Source organism: Ovis canadensis, chromosome 4 (genome assembly GCF_042477335.2).
Source record: "Ovis canadensis isolate MfBH-ARS-UI-01 breed Bighorn chromosome 4, ARS-UI_OviCan_v2, whole genome shotgun sequence".
Classification (NCBI taxonomy): Eukaryota; Metazoa; Chordata; class Mammalia; order Artiodactyla; family Bovidae; genus Ovis; species Ovis canadensis.
In genome coordinates, this window is record NC_091248.1 from 70,474,047 (window position 1) to 70,493,063 (window position 19,017).

The 19,017-nt window shown below is 39.5% G+C and overlaps 1 protein-coding gene across 2 annotated transcripts in view; it reads left to right on the forward strand.

Moving 5' to 3' along the window:
• The window catches only part of TMEM168 (transmembrane protein 168), a 55,342-nt gene continuing 36,325 nt past the window's right edge, over positions 1–19,017 (forward strand). Inside the window, exons 1-3 of one of the 2 annotated variants that reach the window (XM_069587992.1) lie at positions 39–393; positions 4,376–4,490; positions 4,910–6,163. In XM_069587992.1, the coding sequence (XP_069444093.1) occupies positions 5,036–6,163 (1,128 nt within the window). In that variant the 5' untranslated portion in view covers positions 39–393; positions 4,376–4,490; positions 4,910–5,035. Of the gene's footprint in view, positions 394–4,375; positions 4,491–4,909; positions 6,164–19,017 lie in introns of both variants that reach the window. The other variant, XM_069587991.1, reaches the window with a different exon arrangement.

Genomic DNA, 19,017 nt, shown 5'->3' on the forward strand with positions numbered 1-19,017 from the left:
GGGTCTCGCGGAGGAAGCGCGTAGCGCGGCCTGACCCCGGCGGCGTTCCGTACCGTCGCGAATCCGGCGGCGGGAATATGGCGGCCGCAGCCGGGCCAGTAACGGAGAAAGTTTCCGACGAGACTGGTCTGTGTTAGTGCGTGTGGCGTGGGGCACTCGACTGCCCTGGAGTGCCGTGTCCCCGCTCCGAACCGCAGGCTCAGCCGCAAGGGCCCTTCCTTTCCCCTGCTGGCCCAAGGGCCGACTCCGAGGGCTGAGAGAGCATTGGTAGCAGCGGCCGAGGCCGGGACAAGGGGTCACCGGCGGGGCGGTGAGACCTGGGCACAGACAGCGCGCAGGGCTTCGGCGAGGTGCGGGCCCCGAGCTCCGCCCGCCCGGCCTCGCGGGAAGGAGGTAGGGATATCTGCCTGGGGAGAAGTTGATGGTGTGGGGTGGAGGATGGAAGGCAGGGCGCCTCTCCGTATCCCCCAGCGGTTCCCCACTCAGCTGGGTGCCTACTTGTGGTTCCCAACAGCCAGGCTGCTGCTTAGGCCTCCTCCTAGGAGAAAGCAGAATGGAAGAAGAATTGCTATTGCTGCCGTATTGCTGAGGGGTTTGATATTCTAGGTACCTTTCTCCTCATGTGGGATGGGTCCAAAGAAGAGTTCTCATGAATTCATAGAACCGAAGCGCTGGAATTCCCCGACCCTGGCTGCTCTGTAGATTCTTTCAGCTTTTGACACTTCCCCTAGACTGGACGTAAGTAGTTTGAGTCAGAAGACGATGCATGTGATAGTGTTTTTTGGGCTCAGTGAACCATTCCCTAGAAGGATGTAAAAGAGAACTTGCCGGTTTGGAGGAATTTGGATGAGATAAGTGACTGCTGGAGTAAGGCTGAGAGAGAAGCAAGCCAAACGTTCATGCAGTCTCCCTTCGCTCTGTGACTTCGTAGTTGTGGGTTATTAGACAACTTGTTTATTCTCTTTGTATATTAATATGCGTCCTATAACTGATTGACATTGTTATTAAATATAGTTACTTCTGTATCAGTCTTCGTTTCTTCAGGTATTTGTTGACTATCTACTTGGAGTCAAACTTTGTTGGAGTCAAACTTTCTGCTAAACCCTGGGTGTACAGTTTTGAAGACAAACTTTGAGAGACCTTGTGATCTAGTGGGGAATGCAGATATTAAACAGTTGATGATCAATATTTTTCCTATTCTACAGAATGTGGATCATACAAATGAGTCAAGGTGATTGCCCTAAGAAATGATTTAAGCTGAGACCTGAAGAGTAGGAGTGAGCCAGGTGTGAGGACCTCTGGTGGAGTCTGGAGGAGAAAAAGGAGTATACCTGGAGAGGGAACAGCATTAGTGTAGTTCAGAATTGAAAGATCCCTGTGACTAGAATACAAAGAATGGTAAGAGATGAGGTGGGAGAGTTATTCACATCCAATGAGGAAAGCCTCCTAAGGCATTTTAAGGAGTTTAGACTTTATCGCTTAGAGTGATGGGAAGCCTTTGGAGGTTTTTACATAACAGAATGAGGTGACAAGTTTTGGCTTTAAAAAGGATACTTTTTGGAGAAGGGCAAGAGGGGAAACAAGGAGACATTCAACCATGAGATGACGGTGGCTAAAACTAGGGTTGTGATCTTGAGGATGGAAAGAAGTAGAAACGTTTAAGAAGTGTCTAAGAGGAAGAGTGGGCAGGACTTGGTGACCATTAAATATAGGTGGTGAAAGGAGGGTTAGAATAGTATATAGGATGCTATAAAACAAACCTGACAATTACTAACTTTTCCTGTATCAGTGGACTCTTCTGTGCTCCTTTTTTTATCTGCCTCTCAAGTAATTCCCACTGAATCATTTGTGCTGGCAGACCCAATGAAAAGGATTGCACTGCTTTGTTGTTTTACTCTCTTGATTGAGGATGTTTGTCTTTTAAAGAAGGTCGAAATGGGGAAAGACTTTGTGAATTAGCCATTAAAAAAAATAATATTCTGCCATGTTGATTTTGGCCCATAACAGGGTAACTGCATATATTCGATGCTATGAATGTGCTATACTTTATTAATTACATGTTTTCCTTTACTTTTTTTCTAAGCTTTTACCTCAGTGCAGGACAGAGCTAGTGCTTTCATTTCTGTCAGGTTAATATATATTAATACACATTTAAGTGTATAGTGAGAGAAGGGCCTAGGCTTGGGTTTGAGCATCCAAAGGATAGATTCAGAATGAAGAACCTGCAAGGAGACAGGAGAGATCAGTGAATTAGGAAGAAATTCTGAAGACTGGTCTTTGGAAGCTAGAGGGAGGGCAGGTTGCAGAAGGTGAAAGTGAAGTCGCTCAGTCGTGTCCGACTCTTTGTGACCCCATTCTCAGTCCATGGGATTTTCCAAGCAGCAGTACTGGAGCGGGTTGCCGTTTCCTTCTCCAGGGGAATCTTCCCAACCTACGGATTGGACCCAGTCTCCCACATTGTAGGCAGATGCTTTACCCTCTGAGCCACCAGGGAAGCCCTGGGAGTCAAAAATGTCAAAGGTTGTTTGATGAAGGTGCAAGATAATGAGTGTAAAGTACTTATGTGATTTAGGAATTTAGGTTATTTTAGAACTTGACAGAGCAGTTTGTTGTTGTGTGGTGGAAACTGTAGTTTAGTTCATGTGAGAAGTAAAGCAATCAAATACTGGCTGTCAAGGGGACAGATGACTGAACTTGTAGGAGGAGATGGATTATTGAGTTTCAGTTTTGTTTCTGTATATATGTGTGTATGTGTGTGTATATATATATATGTATATATATATATATTTTTTGGTATCATTTTTTAAAAGAGCTTTGCAAATGTTTAAGCACCAGTGGATAAGAGAAGAGTAGTAGGAGTTGGAAGAGAGGAGAGAGTGTGAAGTTCTGGAAGAGACCGTGAGGAAGAGTCACATGTACAGCTAAAAGATGTAGCCTTCTATCCGGCAGAGAGCCTTCTTTTCTTAAATCAGGAGATGGTAGATATAGGTGAGTTTGTGGTGTTGGAAACTCAGGTAAGCTCCCTTTTGATGACGTCATTGGAGACAGAGTCGTCTGGTGAGAATTTGGTCAGAAGTAGATGTCAGAGATTTGAGAATAGGGAAGAGAGGCTTACCTAGCCCCAGAGAATGAGTGTTGACTAGAGAAACACAGAAGTATGTCTCATGAGTTGAGTTGCAACCATTTAGTCTGATATGTGATTTTTTTTTTTTGTCTCCCACAGTGTTCAGTTTTTGAACCCAGACTGTACCATCACCCCTCAGAGGACATGAATTCCAGCATATTTGTTGAATGATTATATAGCACGTGCTGATGTTTTTAAAAATTCAGTGCATTCTAGATGGTGTCAGTGTCTCAGACTTAAGTGAAAGATAAAACCTGAATATACCAAAGGAAGATATTTTCTTTAGTGGTGTGTGGTATCTTAAGGAATGATTGAAAATACAATTGAGGAGAATCCTAATTCTTAGTTAATTAAATAAACTTAGCTGTAAAAAATATACTTGTTGAACTTGTAAGTTAGTAATAGTACTTTGAACCTCCCAGAGACCCTAAAGTTGTCATCCAATGTCATTCTTCTGCAGCCGTATGGGTAATTCAGGGTTAATTCAGGTTATCTCATATTTCTCTTGGCTCTTTTAGTGTCCTGCGAAAGCAGAAATAAGCTGATTGCAAAGTAGTTACTTTTTGAGTTTTTAATCTCGTTGAGTTCTCAGTGGATATTCAGTGTGACCATAAACCTTTGCATGTATCGTGTTTTCTGAAATAGCATACTAGAAAATTATCTAGTAAATAGTTAAATCATTTTGTTTGATGATGTCATGTTTGAAGTGCAACCTGAAGGGGTCCTTAAGATCGAAATAATTATCTGAGTCCTTTAACAAATAACTGTTGTGATAAGTTTCCAAAAATAAAATCATAGTTTTTAAAATGTACTTCACAATAAATGTTGGTCAGTATTTCAGTTTTACAGTTTTGACTAGAAAGTTCCAGAATTGGTTTGCTACAGAGATTGTATGTTTGATCATCAGAGTAACTTAATAGAGGTAAAAGTACAGGGAGAATGATGGATCAACTTTAGTGACTGAGTAACTTTAATACAGTTAAACTTCTAATAAGTTTATTAGTGAAACAGTGTTGAGACTAAGGTTTTATAGCATTTTAGAAGTAACTGGTAAAAAGATGTAGAGGATTTTAGGCAGGTGGTAATGGTTGCTATTATTGGATGATTATTAAAGAAAGCTGTGAGTGAAGTGAAGTCACTCAGTCATTTCCGACTCTGCGACCCCATGGACAGAGTAACCTGCACCAGGCTACTCCATCCATGGGATTTTCTAGGCAAGAGTACTATTGGGTTGCCTATTTCCTTCTCCAGGGAATCTTCCCAACCCAGGGATCAAACCCAGGTCTCCTGCATTGTAGACAGACGCTTTACTGTCTGAGCCACGAGGGAAGCCTGTTATTGGATACTGGTGCTTTTCAAGTTAGAGGTAATAATGACGTCCCTCATTTTGTTTGAGTTGGCTAGCTTTCCACTATTCCAGACCCATCTGCTACATTTAAGCTGAGTTGAATATCTCATCATTGCACATTGTTGAAAAACTGGATATTGGAATAAAAATAGATTAGGTGAATTCCTTACCATCTCTGGAAAAATTTTTGTTGATGGCAACCTAGTCATACAATCCTAGAATAGGATAAGCGGAACAAATCTCCATTTTTGTTTGGATAAACTGAAGAGTTTTTAAGCCAGAGACAGTTACCGTTTAGATACACGCAAGTCAGATTTTAAACTGGGTATCTAAACAAACTTTATCTCTCACTTGGTCATTATTTTTTAATAAGAAAGATATATGTGAAAGGTAAATTACATAAAATTAACAGTGAAATATTTTTTCTTCTTTTTTAGATCACTGTAAACAAATTCCACCAGAGAAAGTGCTGAAATAGGAGTTACAGATACATTGGATTTGCTGGATGAAATACAAGCAGTTAATTTTCATAACGTGGGGAGAAAGCCCAGATTGACAGATTAATGTGTAAATCACTGCGTTACTGCTTTAGTCATTGTCTCTATTTAGCAATGACAAGACTGGAAGAAGTGAACAGAGAAGTGAACATGCATTCTTCAGTGCGTTACCTTGGCTATTTAGCCAGAATCAATTTACTGGTTGCTCTATGCTTAGGTCTCTATGTAAGATGGGAAAAAACAGCAAATTCCTTAATTTTGGTCATTTTTATTCTTGGTCTTTTTGTTCTTGGAATTGCCAGCATACTCTATTATTATTTTTCAATGGAAGCAGCAAGTTTAAGTCTCTCCAATCTTTGGTTTGGATTCTTGCTTGGCCTCCTGTGTTTTCTTGATAATTCATCCTTTAAAAATGATGTCAAAGAAGAATCAACCAAATATTTGCTTCTAACTTCCATAGTATTAAGGATATTATGCTCTTTGGTGGAGAGAATTTCTGGTTATGTCCGCCATCGGCCCACCTTACTAACCACAGTTGAATTTCTGGAACTTGTTGGATTTGCCATCGCCAGCACAACTATGTTGGTGGAAAAGTCTCTGAGTGTCATTTTACTTGTTGTAGCTTTGGCCATGCTGATTATCGACCTGAGAATGAAGTCTTTTCTAGCTATTCCAAACTTAGTTATTTTTGCAGTCTTGCTGTTTTTCTCCTCATTGGAAACTCCCCAAAATCCAGTTGCCTTTGCATGTTTTTTCATTTGCCTGATAACTGATCCTTTCCTTGACATTTATTTTAGTGGGCTTTCAGTGACTGAAAGGTGGAAACCCTTTTTGTACCGTGGAAGAATTTGCAGAAGACTTTCAGTTGTTTTCACTGGGATGATTGAGCTTACATTTTTCATTCTTTCAGCATTTAAACTTAGAGACACTCATCTCTGGTATTTTGTAATACCAGGCTTTTCCATTTTTGGAATTTTCTGGATGATTTGCCATATTATTTTTCTTTTAACTCTTTGGGGATTCCATACCAAATTAAATGACTGCCATAAGGTATGTTTTACCCACAGAGTAGATAACAATAGCCTTGACAGAATCATGGCATCCAAAGGGATGCGTCATTTTTGCTTAATTTCAGAGCAGTTAGTTTTTTTCAGTCTTCTTGCAACAGCAATTTTGGGAGCAGTTTCCTGGCAGGTAAGCTTACAGTTTGTTTATTATGTCAATGCCTATGATATGTGATTAAATGTTTGCTTCAAGAGTTGAATTATTAGAACTGAAAGGTCAAGCTCACAATTTCAGAAGTAGATGTCGCGGGCAGGGCACTTATTTAGTTTTGTTTCTGGATTTGAGTACTGAATGAATATTGACAGGATAATTTCATTTGCTTTCTAGCAAGAGGTACGAAAATATTAGGAATACTCAGCATGTGACATGCCTCCTATCTTCTGACTGTTGATTAATGAAACACTTCATGGGTTAAAAATTCTTAGAATATTAACATTTGAAGGGTGTTTAGAGATTGTTCTTTAATTTTTTCACTTTACACATGAGGAAACCAAAAGTCAGAAAACATATCCAGAGTCACTGGTACTAGCTAGAACGAGGTTGCCTAACTTCTGTCTAGTCCATCGGTCTCATTTCCCTAAGAGTTTTATATAGAAGTTGATTAGATATGTAATAACATATCAGATTCTTTTTTTAAAAGGATTTATTTCTTTATCTGGCTGCACCGGGTATTAGTTGTGGCATGTTGGAACTTCAGTCTTCGTTGAGACATGCAGAATCTTTAGTTGTGGCATTTGAACTCTTAGTTGCGGCATGTGGGATCTAGTTTTCTGACCAGGGATCGAACCCAGGCTGCCTGCATTGGGAGGGAGCACAGAGCCTTAGCCCCTGGACCACCAGGGAAGTCCCCATATCAAATTCTTAATTTCAGATTAGAGCCTATCCTAAGAAAGGAAAAATTAGTTTTACAATACATTTGCCTACAATATGTTTTAAAAATATATTTTGTAGACAAAGACATTCAAACTAAATGGTTGGAGTTTATATCTGTAGTTATATCAGCCTTCCGTTCTCAGAACATTTATTGACTGTACGGGTCACTGGAGAAGGAAATGGCAACCCACTCTAGTATTCTTGCCTGGAAAATCTCATAGCATACTGAGGCTGAAGATCTCAAGATGAATGAAAAATTCCTCTGTCATTAAAGAAGGCACAGTCTCTAATGGGAGGCAGAAGAGGCAGGCATGTAAACCGGTAATTATTATTACACTTTGAAAATACTATAATTTGAGTATATCAGGTTGGGATGTAGGGCAAAAATGAAGGTGCATTTTGCTTGCAGTTCTCTGCTTTGCACTAGTTAGTTGCAATGGAGTGATTTCTAGATATGAGCGTTTGAAGAGAAGGTGTGGAGACTTGCCTGGGCATGGTGCATTTTAGTCATTGCTGGCTAGGGCACAGAACCTGTGTGGGAGTCAATCAGATGATTTAAAAAACAAACCAAAAAAACTATTTGCCAGCGCTCAGGACTATCAGAACGATGCTGATGGGTGAGAACTCTCTGTCCTTCCTGCTTGCTCCTTTCCCACCCCTACTTTTTTTTCATTTCCAAATGAGCCTCATTTGTTTTTTGACACCTTTCCAGATCATCAAATCCTGTTAACCAAATATTTTGTAAGTCACTAAATTCCTCTTTTCTTATACAAATGGTCTTAAGCTTGGTATGTGTACTACCAAGAGGCATATAGAAGCTTTCCATCAAGTATGTCAGCAAAGATAATTTTAAGACAATCAGTTTCCAGATTCTTACCTTCCATTCTCCTTTCCTAAAGTTGATCTACTTGAGAATGCCCCTCAGTATAGATGTGGAGTGGTTACTAATTGTGGTTTTAATTTGCATTTAATCAAATTTAAATGTATTTAAACCTTCTCTAATGACTGATGTTGAGTATCTTTTAATGTGTGTGCATTCATTTACCTTTGCTGACGTATCTGTTTAAATCTTTTTTTGATCTAAATTGGGTTTTGTGTCTTACAATTGAATTTTAAGGGTTTGTTTTATATTCTTACTAGAAGTCTTTTATCAGGTATATGATTTGGAAATGGGTCGGGAAGATCCCTGGAGAAGGAAATGGCAACCCACTCCAGTACTTCTGCCTGGAAAATCTCATGGATAGAGGAGCCTGGTAGGCTACAGTCCATGGGGTCGCAAAGAGTCAGACACGACTGAGTGACTTCACTTTAAGTTTTCTGCTGTGTGGCTTATCTCCTTCAAAAAAAATTTAATTATTTCTTTTCTGTTTGGCTGCAATGGGTCTTTGTTACTTTGCATTTATTGCTTTGCATAGACTTTGGCATTTGCGGTGAGTGGGGGCCACCCTCTCTTGCGGTGGCCTCTCTAATTGCAGAGCACAGGCGCTAGGCACACAGGCTCAGTAGTCGGGGTGCGTGGGCTCCAGAGCACAGCAACTGTGGTGCTTGGGCTTAGCTGCTCCATGCCATGTGGGATCCTCCTGATCAGGGATTGAGCCTGTCTCCTCTGCCATGATTCTCGGATGGATTCTTATCCAGTGTGCCACCACAGAAGTCTTTTTTTCTTTTTTTCAATGATATCTTTTGAAGAGTGCAAACTTTTAACTTTACCAATCCAGTTTGGCAACTTTTTCTTTTATGTACTGCAGTTTTTAGGATCTTATCTAAGGAAATGTTGCTCAGGCCTGGGTCACAAAGATTTTTCTCCTATTGTTTTCTTTAGTTTTATCATTTTAGCTTTTACATTTAGGTTGTGCGATCCATTTTGAGTTAAGTTTTGTTATTGTATGAGGTAAGGAATTTTTTTTTCTTAACATGGCTTTCTAATTGTTCCAACACCATTTGCTGAAAAGACTATGCTTTCTCTTGTTGAATTGCCTTGGCACCTTTGTCCAAAAACAGTTTCTTAGCTTTCTTTTTTGTTTCATTGTTCTATATATCTTATCCTTAAAATAGTATTATGCTGTCTCACAAGATATTTTCTAATTTTCCTTGAAATTTCTTCTTTGATCTATGTTAAAGTTTGTTGTGTGATACTGTAATCTTTGGGGGATTTCCCACATTTTTTCTATTCAGTTCAGTTCAGTCACTCAGTCCTGTCCGACTCTTTGTGACCCCATGAACCGTAGCACGCCAGGCCTCCTTGTCCATCACCAACTCCCGGAGTCCGCCCAAACCCATAACCATTGAGTTCATGATGTCATCCAACCATCTCATCCTCTGTTGTCCCCTTCTCCTCCTGCCCTCAATCTTTCCCAGCATCAGGGTCTGTTCAGATGAGGCAGTTCTTCGCATCAGGTGGCCAAAGTATTGAAGTTTCAGCTTCAACATCAGTCCTTCCAGTGAACACCCAGGACTGACTTTTTCTATTATTAATTTCTCATATAAGTCCAGGTGACTGGAGAACATAGTTTCTATGATTTTAGTGTTTTGCTAAAACTTGTTTTGTAGTCTGTCATGTGTTTTATTCTGGAGAACGTGTGTGTGCGCTTAGTCGCTAAGTTGAGTCTGACTCTTGCAACCCCATGAACTGTAGCCTGCCCTGCTCCCGTGTCCGTGAGAATTTCCCAGGCAAGAATACTTGAGTAGGGTTTCCATTTCCTTCTCCAGGGGATCTTCCCAGCCCAGAGATCAAACCTGCATGTCCTTTGTCTCCTGCATTGCAGGCAGATTCTTTACCCACTGAGCCATCAGGGAAGCTCCCTTCTGGAGAGTACATCATGTTTGATTAAAAAGAATAAGTTGCTGCTGTTGTTGATTGAAGCATTCTGTAAATGTCAGCTAGGTTAAGTTTGTTGGTGGTGGTGGTCATGTGTTTATGTCTTTGCTGATTTTCTGTTTAATTCTGAGAGAGTGATACTGAAAATCTCTGTTAAATGACTCGATTGTGTATTTCTCAATTTTGTCATTTTCTTGCCTTAAGTATTTTGGGGCTCTGTTTTTTCTAGGTGTATATACATCTTTAATTATACTTTCTTATGTATTGACCTTTTTATCTTCATGGTAAGCAGCATAGTTGAATAGTTAAAAAAGAGACCTAATAGCTTGCAAAATGTAACATTATCTAGCTTTTTAAACAGAATTTGTCAACTCTTGTTTTAGGCCAGTGCTTCTCAAACTTTGATATACATAGGAATCATACGGAGATCTTGTTAAAGTTCTGAAGACTAGAATTAAGTAATTTGGGAGGAGAGCCTAAAACTCTGCAGACCTTCTAAAAATCTTAAAAATGATGCAGATAGAAGTAAACCCATTGAGTAGCAACGTATTAATTTAGCTATTCAAGACTAATGTGTATCTATCAAAATTGGTATTTATTCCTTTTGGCTGCGCCGGGTCTTACTTGCTATGCATGGCCTTTTTCTCATTGCTGCAAGCGGGGGCTGCTCTCTGGTTGCCATGCACTGGCCTCTCATTGTGGTGGCTTCTCTTGTTGCAAAGAATGGGTTCTAGGGCATGTGGGTTTCAGTAGTTACAGTGCGATGACTTAGTTGCACTGGCATGTGGAATCCTCCCAGGTGAGGGATCGAAGTGTGTCCCCTGCATTGATGGGTGGACTGTCCACTGCTGGACCACCAGGGAAGGCCTCCATCAGAGTTTTGTATGCATTAGTTGCTATTTGATAACTTCTGGCCGTGATGCAGGCATTGTGTTTTTGATGCAGTTAACTTTTTAAAAATTGAAGTCTAGTTGATTTACAGTGTTGTTAGTTTCAGGTGTACAGCAAAGTTATTCAGTTTATACACATACACACAATCTTTTTCAGATTCTTTTCCCATATAGGTTATTACAAAATGCTGACTATAGTTCCCTATGCTATATAGTAGGTCCTTGTTGTTTAACTATTTTTTCTATAATCGTTTATGTATGTTACTCCCAGATTCCTAATTTATCCCTCCCTCCCTACCTTTCCCCTTTGGTAACCTTAAGTTTGTTTCCTAGGTCTGTGAGTCTGTTTCTGTATTGTAAATAAGTTCATTCCATAATTTTTTAAGATTCCACATATAAGTGATACCATATTTGTCTTTCTCTGATTTACTTCCCTTAATGTGATAATCTCTGTGTCCATCCATGTTGCTGCAAGCGGCATTATTCAATTTCTTTTTATGGCTGAGTAGTATTCCATTGTGTATATATGTGCCATATTTTCTTTATCCATTCATCTCTCGATGGACATTTACGTTGGTTCCATGTCGTGGTTAGTGTAAATAGTGCTGTGGTGAACATTGGGTGCATATATCTTATCAAGGTATGATTTTCTCTGGATTTATCTCCAGGAGTGGAGTTTCTGAATCATATGGTAGTTCAGTCTGTCTGCCCTCTGATGCCCTCTCTCAGCGCCTACTGTCTTACTGGGGGTTCTCTTACCTTTGACGTGGGGTATCTCTTCACGGCTGCTCCAGCAAAGGGCAGCCACTGCTCCTTACTTTGGCCGTGGGGTATCTCCTCACAGCTTCCACTCCTGACCTTGGACGTGGGGTATCTCCTCAGCTGCTTGCCACTCTTCTTTCAATTAGATTTTTCTCAAACTGCTTTTGCTCAACATTCCTAAATGATACAGATACAAATTAATTTAAAAGTCACTCCATCGTGTCTGACTCTGTGACCCCATGAACTGTAGTATGCCAGGCTCCTATATCCATGGAATTCTCCAAGCTAGAATCCTGGAGTGGGTATGTCTTTCGTTCTCCAGGGTATCTTCCCAATCCGGGGATCTAACCCAGGTCTCCCACATTGCAGGCAAATTCTTTACCGTCTGAGCCATCAGGGAAGCTTTTTAAAATAATTAATCTAAACCCATTTTTTTCATATTTCTGTGACAGTAATACTAAAGTGTCAAATTAATTTTCCCCTCTGTCCCATTAAAATATACTTCAGTGGATGGATTTCCACTGAAAAACAGTTCCACTGGTTGAGTGGGGGCAGTCCAGGTAAAAATGAGAAACTAGTCTTTAGATGAGTTAGTCAGCCACAGGTAGGATGAATGAAAGCAGAGATAACACTAAAATCTGGAAGACTAGCTAGGATCAAGAGATAAGGACCTGGACTAAGGTGACAGAAAAATTGCTGTGGTAAGGATATGACTGATAGAAGTATCAAGGGAAAAACAGATCTTATTTAAAAGTAAAACTTAAAGAGAATTTGAAATAAGCTGATGAAATGTAGAGATGAGTGTTCTGACGGTGGATAGTCAATGTTAAAAAATGTTGACAGAATGAAGGGAGCAGATTGGAATGTAGAGTAATCGATTTTATTGAATTGATGGCCTAGTAGGCATTTGTTATTAACAAAACATTTTAGAGTAGGTTTATTTTTTAAAGTGTATTTTTAGACAGTCAAATCTGTCTCATTTTACTACCAGAAGAGTAAAACCAAACAGATGTAAACATGAGACTAATCTCGTGGAGCACAATTGTGACTTAATTCCCCAAATAGACTTAGCCATTTTTTTTTTCATTTTAAGGTTTTTTCATGTCAGTAGTTTGGGGTTATTTTATTTTTTCGTGTACAATTCTGTGATTTTGACAAGTGCACATAGTTTTATGACCAGTACAATCAAAATATGGAGCAGTTCCATCACCCCAAAATTCCCTCCTGCCCCTCTCTAGTTAGTCCCTCTCCACCCATCAGTACTTGGCAACGGAATTGTTTTGTCTAGAGTGCCATATACACGAAATCATGTAGTGCATATCTGTTTGAGTCTGGCTTCTTTCACTTAGCATAGTTCATATGAGATTTAGCTATATTGTTTTAGTTTATCCCTTATTATGGCTGAGCAGTATTCCATTATGTGAAAGTCTCACACTCAATTGAGCGAAACTGAAATTAGTTTTTGGTATTTTTAAGTAGAACTGCTGTAAACGTTCAGACAGGGCTTTGTGTTAACATAGGTTTTTATTTTACCTGTGTGGGTTGTATGATAGACATATGAGTCATGTTTATAAGAAAATGTCAAACTGTTTTCCAAAGTTGCTGTACCATTTTGTGTTCTCACTTGCAGTATATGGGATTTATCCCTTTGTTTTTGTTTTTGAACCATTCTGATAGGTATGTAGTGGTAACTCTTTGTGGTTTTCTTTTCTATTTCCCTAGTAGCTAATGATGTTAAGTATCTTTTCATGCTACTGCTTGTCTTGAAAATTTCAGATCTCTTGGCTACTTTTAAAATTGGGTTGTTTGTTTTCTTAATGTGTTGAGATATAAGTCCCTTATTAGATATTTGACTTTCAAATATTTGCTCCTAGTGTTTGACCTTTTCTCTTGTTTTTTTTTGAAGAGCAGAGGTTCTTAATTTTGCTACAGTCTTAATTTATCATTTTTTTCTTTTATGGATTATCTTTTGATGTCATATGTGAGGAATCTTTGACCTCATTTGAGTAGAATCTCTGACTGATCCCACGGGAACAGCTTTATTTTTTGTTAGCTTTACTGAATTTAATGAAACATTTTCAGAGTGAAGACAGTAATATCATTCCAAGTCATTTACATTAAAAAGCTGGAATTTTACCATTAACCTCTGTTGTGTTTTGTTCATAATCTCATTGCAGTTTTAAAATGCAACATTACAGCTGTTGTTTCCTGCAGTTCATCTTATGTTCATTGAATGTGCTATTTGCATTCCACTTTTACACTTTTTTCCTTAAATAAGTCATTAAGAAGTATTAATACTTAACACAGTACCATAGCCATTTGATGATAGTTTTATTGCTCAGCCATAGGCTTTTCTAAAATCGATACTTGACAGTTCACATAAGGGAAAAAAAGGGAGGAAAGTGTCCAGATTCCCAAGGAAGCATATTCCCCACGGCCTGCTGTTTTGTTTAGCGATTTTCTCTGAAATCTTTCACATGAGATTTTATATGCCTTTCCTTGCCACCCACTGTCATTTGCAGAGTCCATGGGGTTTTGAGGCAACTTTTTGGAGGAGCCCTTTGACCCAAACCAGAAAAACCATAATCACAGTTAATTTCTCTTCAGGGGAAGCTCTAGCAATCACTGGGTTTGACAGATGTAACAAGATAGTTTCACACCCTAGGAAAGGAGGGAATCCACGGATGCAGCACAGTTTCAATTCTAGCAAGATGGCTAGACAGCCATATCATTTCACTTGGCACCAGGAGCAGAGTTTTCAAATTTGTTGCCAAAACCAGAAGTTTACATTTCACAGTTTTTTGTTTTGTCTCATTTCTCTTCCTAAAGTTTTGAGATATTTAGGTCTCAATTAGAGGGTCACTATTTTTTTTAGCTTAAACTTATACTCAATTTAATGTTTTATCTTTTCTGCAGAACACTATGAAACAGGAATAGATGCTTTTATTTCCTAGAACAATAGCGATAATCTGAGTATAATTTTATTCATGGAATAAGAACATAAATTTGTCCTTTACTGTGATTTTTCCAGCTTTTAAAAATTAATGACTAGAGATATTTTCATTTTAATAATAAGGCTTATTTATTAGCTGTTTATTTTTTTTCATGTGCTATCCTCTGTTCTCTGTACTTTAAGTATATTTAATCCTCATGCTGCTTTAAGATAGTTGTTGTTCAGTTGCTAAGTCGGATGTGACACTTTGCGACCCCATAAACTGCAGCATGCCAGGCTCCCCTGTCCTGCACTATCTACCAGAGTTTGCTCAAATTCCTGTTCATTGAGTCAGTAATGCTATCTGAATATCTTATCCACTGCTGCCACCTTTACCTTTGGCCTTCAGCCTTTCCCAGCATCAGTCTTTTCCAATAATTTGAATCTTCACATCAAGTGGCCAAAGTATTGAAGCTTCAGCTTCAGCATCAATCCTTCCAATGAATTTTCAGGGTTGGTTTCTTTTAGGATTGACTGGTTTGATATCCTTGGCAGTACAAGGGACTCTCAATAGTCTTGTGCAGCACCACAAGCATCAATTCTTCAGCACTGAAAAGCATCAATTCTTTAGCACTAGAAAGCATCAGTTCTTCAGCACTCAGCCTTTTTTCATGTATAGATGTGTCCAGCTCTCAATCTGTACATGAGTGCTGGAAAAACTATAGCTTTGAATATACGGATTTTGATGGCAGAGCGATGTTTCTGCTTTTTAATATTGCCTATGTTTGTCATAGCATACCTGCCAAAGGGCAAGCGTCAAAAGTTTCATGGCTGCAGTCACTATCCACAGGGATTTTGGAGCCCAAGAAAATAAAGTCTGTTACTGCTTCCACTTTTTTCCTGTCTGTTAATATTTGCCATGCAGTGATGGGATTGGATGCCACAGTCTTAGTTTTTTGTATGTTGAGTTTTAAGCCAACTTTTTCACTCTCCTCTTTCAATTTTATCAAGAAGCTCTTTAGTTCCTCTTCACTTTCTGCCGTTAAAGTGGTATTATCTACATATGTGAGGTTGTTGATTTTTCTCCCAGCAGTCTTGATTCCCAGAGAAGGCAATGGCAACCCACTCCAGTACTCTTGCCTGGAAAATCCCATGGATGGAGGAGCCTGTGGTCCATGGGGTCACGAAGAGTCGGACACAACAGAGCGACTTCACTTTCACTTTTCACTTTCATGCATTGGAGAAGGAAATGGCAACCCACTCCAGTGTTCTTGCCTGGAGAATCCCAGGGGCAGCAGAGCCTGGTGGGCTGTCATCTATGGGGTCGCACAGAGTTGAACACAACTGAAGCGACTTAGCAGCAGCAGCAGCAGTCTTGATTCCAGCTTGTGATTCACCAGCCCTGCATTTTTGCATGATGTATTATGCATAGAAGTTAAATAAGCAGGGTGACAATTCACAGCCTTGTACTCCTTTCCCAATTTTGAACCAGTCTGTTGTTGTATGTCTGGTTCTAACTGTTCCTTCCTGACCTGCATACAGGTTTCTCAAGAGGCAAGTAAGGTGCTCTGGTATTCCCATCTCTTTTAGAATAGTCCAGTTTGTTTTGATCCATACAGTCAAAAGCTTTAGTGTAGTCAGTGAAGCAGAAGTAGATGTTTTTCTGAAATTCTCTTGCTTTTTCTATGTTCCAATGGATGTTGGCAGTTTGATCTCTGATTCCTCTGCCTTTACTAAATCCAGCTTGTACATCTGAAAGTTCTTGGTTCATGTTCTGCTAAAGCCTAGCTTATAGAATATTGAGCGTAACCTTACTGGCATGGAGATGAGCACAATTGTGCAGTAGTTTGAACATTTATTGGCATTGTCCTTATTTGGGATTGGAATGAAAACTGACCTTTTCCAGTCCTGTGGCCACTGCTGAGTTTTCCAAATTTGCTGGCATATTGAGTGCAGCACAGGATTTAAAATAGCTCAGCTGCAATTCCATCACCTCCACTAACTTTTTAAAAAATATATTTTTTTAATTGATGATTGTTTTACGATATTGGTTTGATTTCTGTCATACAGCCACATGAGTAAACCATAGGTGTACATATATCCCCTCCCTTTTGAATATCCCTCCCACTTCCCGCCCATTCTGACCCATCTAGGTTATTAGAGAGCCCCAGGTTGAGTTCTCTGAGTCATACAGCAAGTTCCCATTAGCTCTGTATTTACATATGTTAGTGTATATGCGTCCGTGCTACACTCCATTTATTTCACCCTCCCCCTCTTCTCCCCCACCCTTGTTCATAAGTGTGTTCTCTATGTCTGTGTCTCCATTGTTGCTCTGTAAACATTCATCAGTACCATTCTTCTAGGTTCCATATATATGTGTTAATATATGATATTTTTTTTCTGACTTCACTCTGTGTAATAGGCTCTAGGTTAATCCACTTCATTAAAACTGACTCAAATGTGTTCATTTTTATGGCTGAGTAGTAGTCCATTGTGTGTGTGTGTGTGTACACCATAGCTTCTTTATCCATTCATCTGTTGATGGACATCTAGGTTGCCTCCATGTCATGGCTATTGTGAATAGAGCTACAGTGAACATTGGGGTACCTGTGTCTTTTTCAGTTTTGGTTTCTGCAGGGTATATGCCTAGAAACGGTATTGCTGGGTCATATGGTGGTTTTATTCCTAGTTTGTTTGTTTTTTTAAGTAATCTCCATACTGTCTTCCATAGTGGCTGCATCATTTTACGTTCCCACCAGCGGTGTAGGAGGAGTCTCTTTTCTCCAGACACTCCCCAGACTGTTGTTTGTGGGTTTTTTGATTACAGCCATTCTGTCTGGTGTGAGGTGACACCTCACTGTAGTTTTGATTTGCACTTCTCTAATAAGAAGTGAGGTTGAGCATCTCTTCGTGTGCTTATTAGCCGTCTGTATGTCTTCTTTGGAGAAATGTCTGTCTAGGTCTTTTGCCCACTTTTTGGTTGGGTTGTTTGTTTTTCTAGTATTGAGTTGTATGAGCTGCTTGTGTATTTTGGAAATTAATCCTTTGTCAGTTATTTCATTTGCTATTATTTTCTCCCATTCTGAGGGTTGTCTTTTCACCTCATTTATAGTTTCCTTTCCTGTGCAAAAGCAGTTAAGTTTAATTAGGCTCCCTGTATTTGTTTTTATTTCCATTATTCTAGGAGGTGAGTCTGGAGAAGGAAATGGCACCCCACTCCAGTACTCTTGGCTGGAAAATGCCATGGACAGAGGAGCCTGGTGGGCTACAGTCCACGGGGTCACTAAGAGTCGGACACTGAGTGACTTCACTTTCACTTTTCACTTTCATGCATTGGAGAAGGAAATGGCAACCCACTCCAGTGTTCTTGCCTGGAGAATCCCAGGGACGGGGGAGCCTGGCAGGCTGCCGTCTGTGGGGTCGCCCAGAGTCGGACATGACTGAAGGGACTTAGTAGCAGCAGGGTGTGAGTCATAAAGTATCTTGCTATGATTTATGTCATACAGTGTCCTGCCTGTCTTTTCTTCTAAGAGTTTTATAGTTTCTGGTCTTATATTTTAGGTCTTTAGTCTATTTAGAGTTTATCTTTGTGTATGGTATTAAGCAGTATTCTAATTTCATTCTTTTGCATGTAGTTGTCCAGTTCTTCCAGCACCACTTATTGAAGAGATTTTTTTCCCAGTGTATTTTCTTGCCTCCTTTCTCAAAGATCAGGTGCCCATACATGCGTGGGTTTATCTATGGGCTTCTATCTCATTCCATTGGTCTATACTTCTGTTTCTGTGCCAGTACCATACTGTCTTGATGACTGTAGCTTTGTAGTATAGTTTGAAGTCAGGTAAGTTGATTCCTTCAGCTCTGTTCTTTCTCCAGATTGCTTTGGCTCCTTGGGGTCTTTTGCATTTCCATACAAATTGTGAAGTTTTTTGTTCTGTGAAAAATGCCATTGGTAATTTGATAGGGATTGCAGCCATTTTCACAATATTGATTCTTCCAACCCAGGAGCGTGGTATATCTCTCCATCTGTTTATGTCATCTTTGACTTCTTTCATCAGTGTCCTATGGTTTTTTGAATATTGCGCTTTTGTCTCCTTAGGTAGGGTTTATGCCTAGGTATTTTATTCTTTTAGTTGCAGTGGTAAATGGGATTGATTCCTTAATTTCTCTTTCTGACTCTTCATTGTTAGTATATAGGAATGCAAGTGATTTCTGTGAATTGATTTTATATCCTGCCACTTTACTAGATTCACAGATTAGTTCAAGTAATTTTCTGATGTGTCTTTAGTGTTTTCTATGTACAGTATTGCACTAGCTTTTGTTAGTAGTAATGCTTCTTAAGGCCCACTTTATACTCCAGGATATCTGTCTCTAGGTGAGTGACCAAACCATGATGGTTATATGGGTCATTAAGACCTTTTTTGTATAGTTCTTTTATGAAATTGTGTACCTTCTTAATCTCTTCTGCTTCTGTTAGGTCCATACCATTTCTGTCCTTTATTGTGCCAATCTTTGCATGAAATGTTCTCTTGGTATCTCTGATTTTCTTGAAGCAGTCTCTAGTCTTTCCCACTCTATTGTTTTCCTTTATTTCTTTGCATTGTTCACTTAAGAAGGCTTTCTTGTCTCTCCTTGCTTTGAAACTGTGTATTCAGTTTGGTATATCTTTTCTTTTCTCCTTTTTCTTTATCTTCTCTTCTTTTGTCAGCTA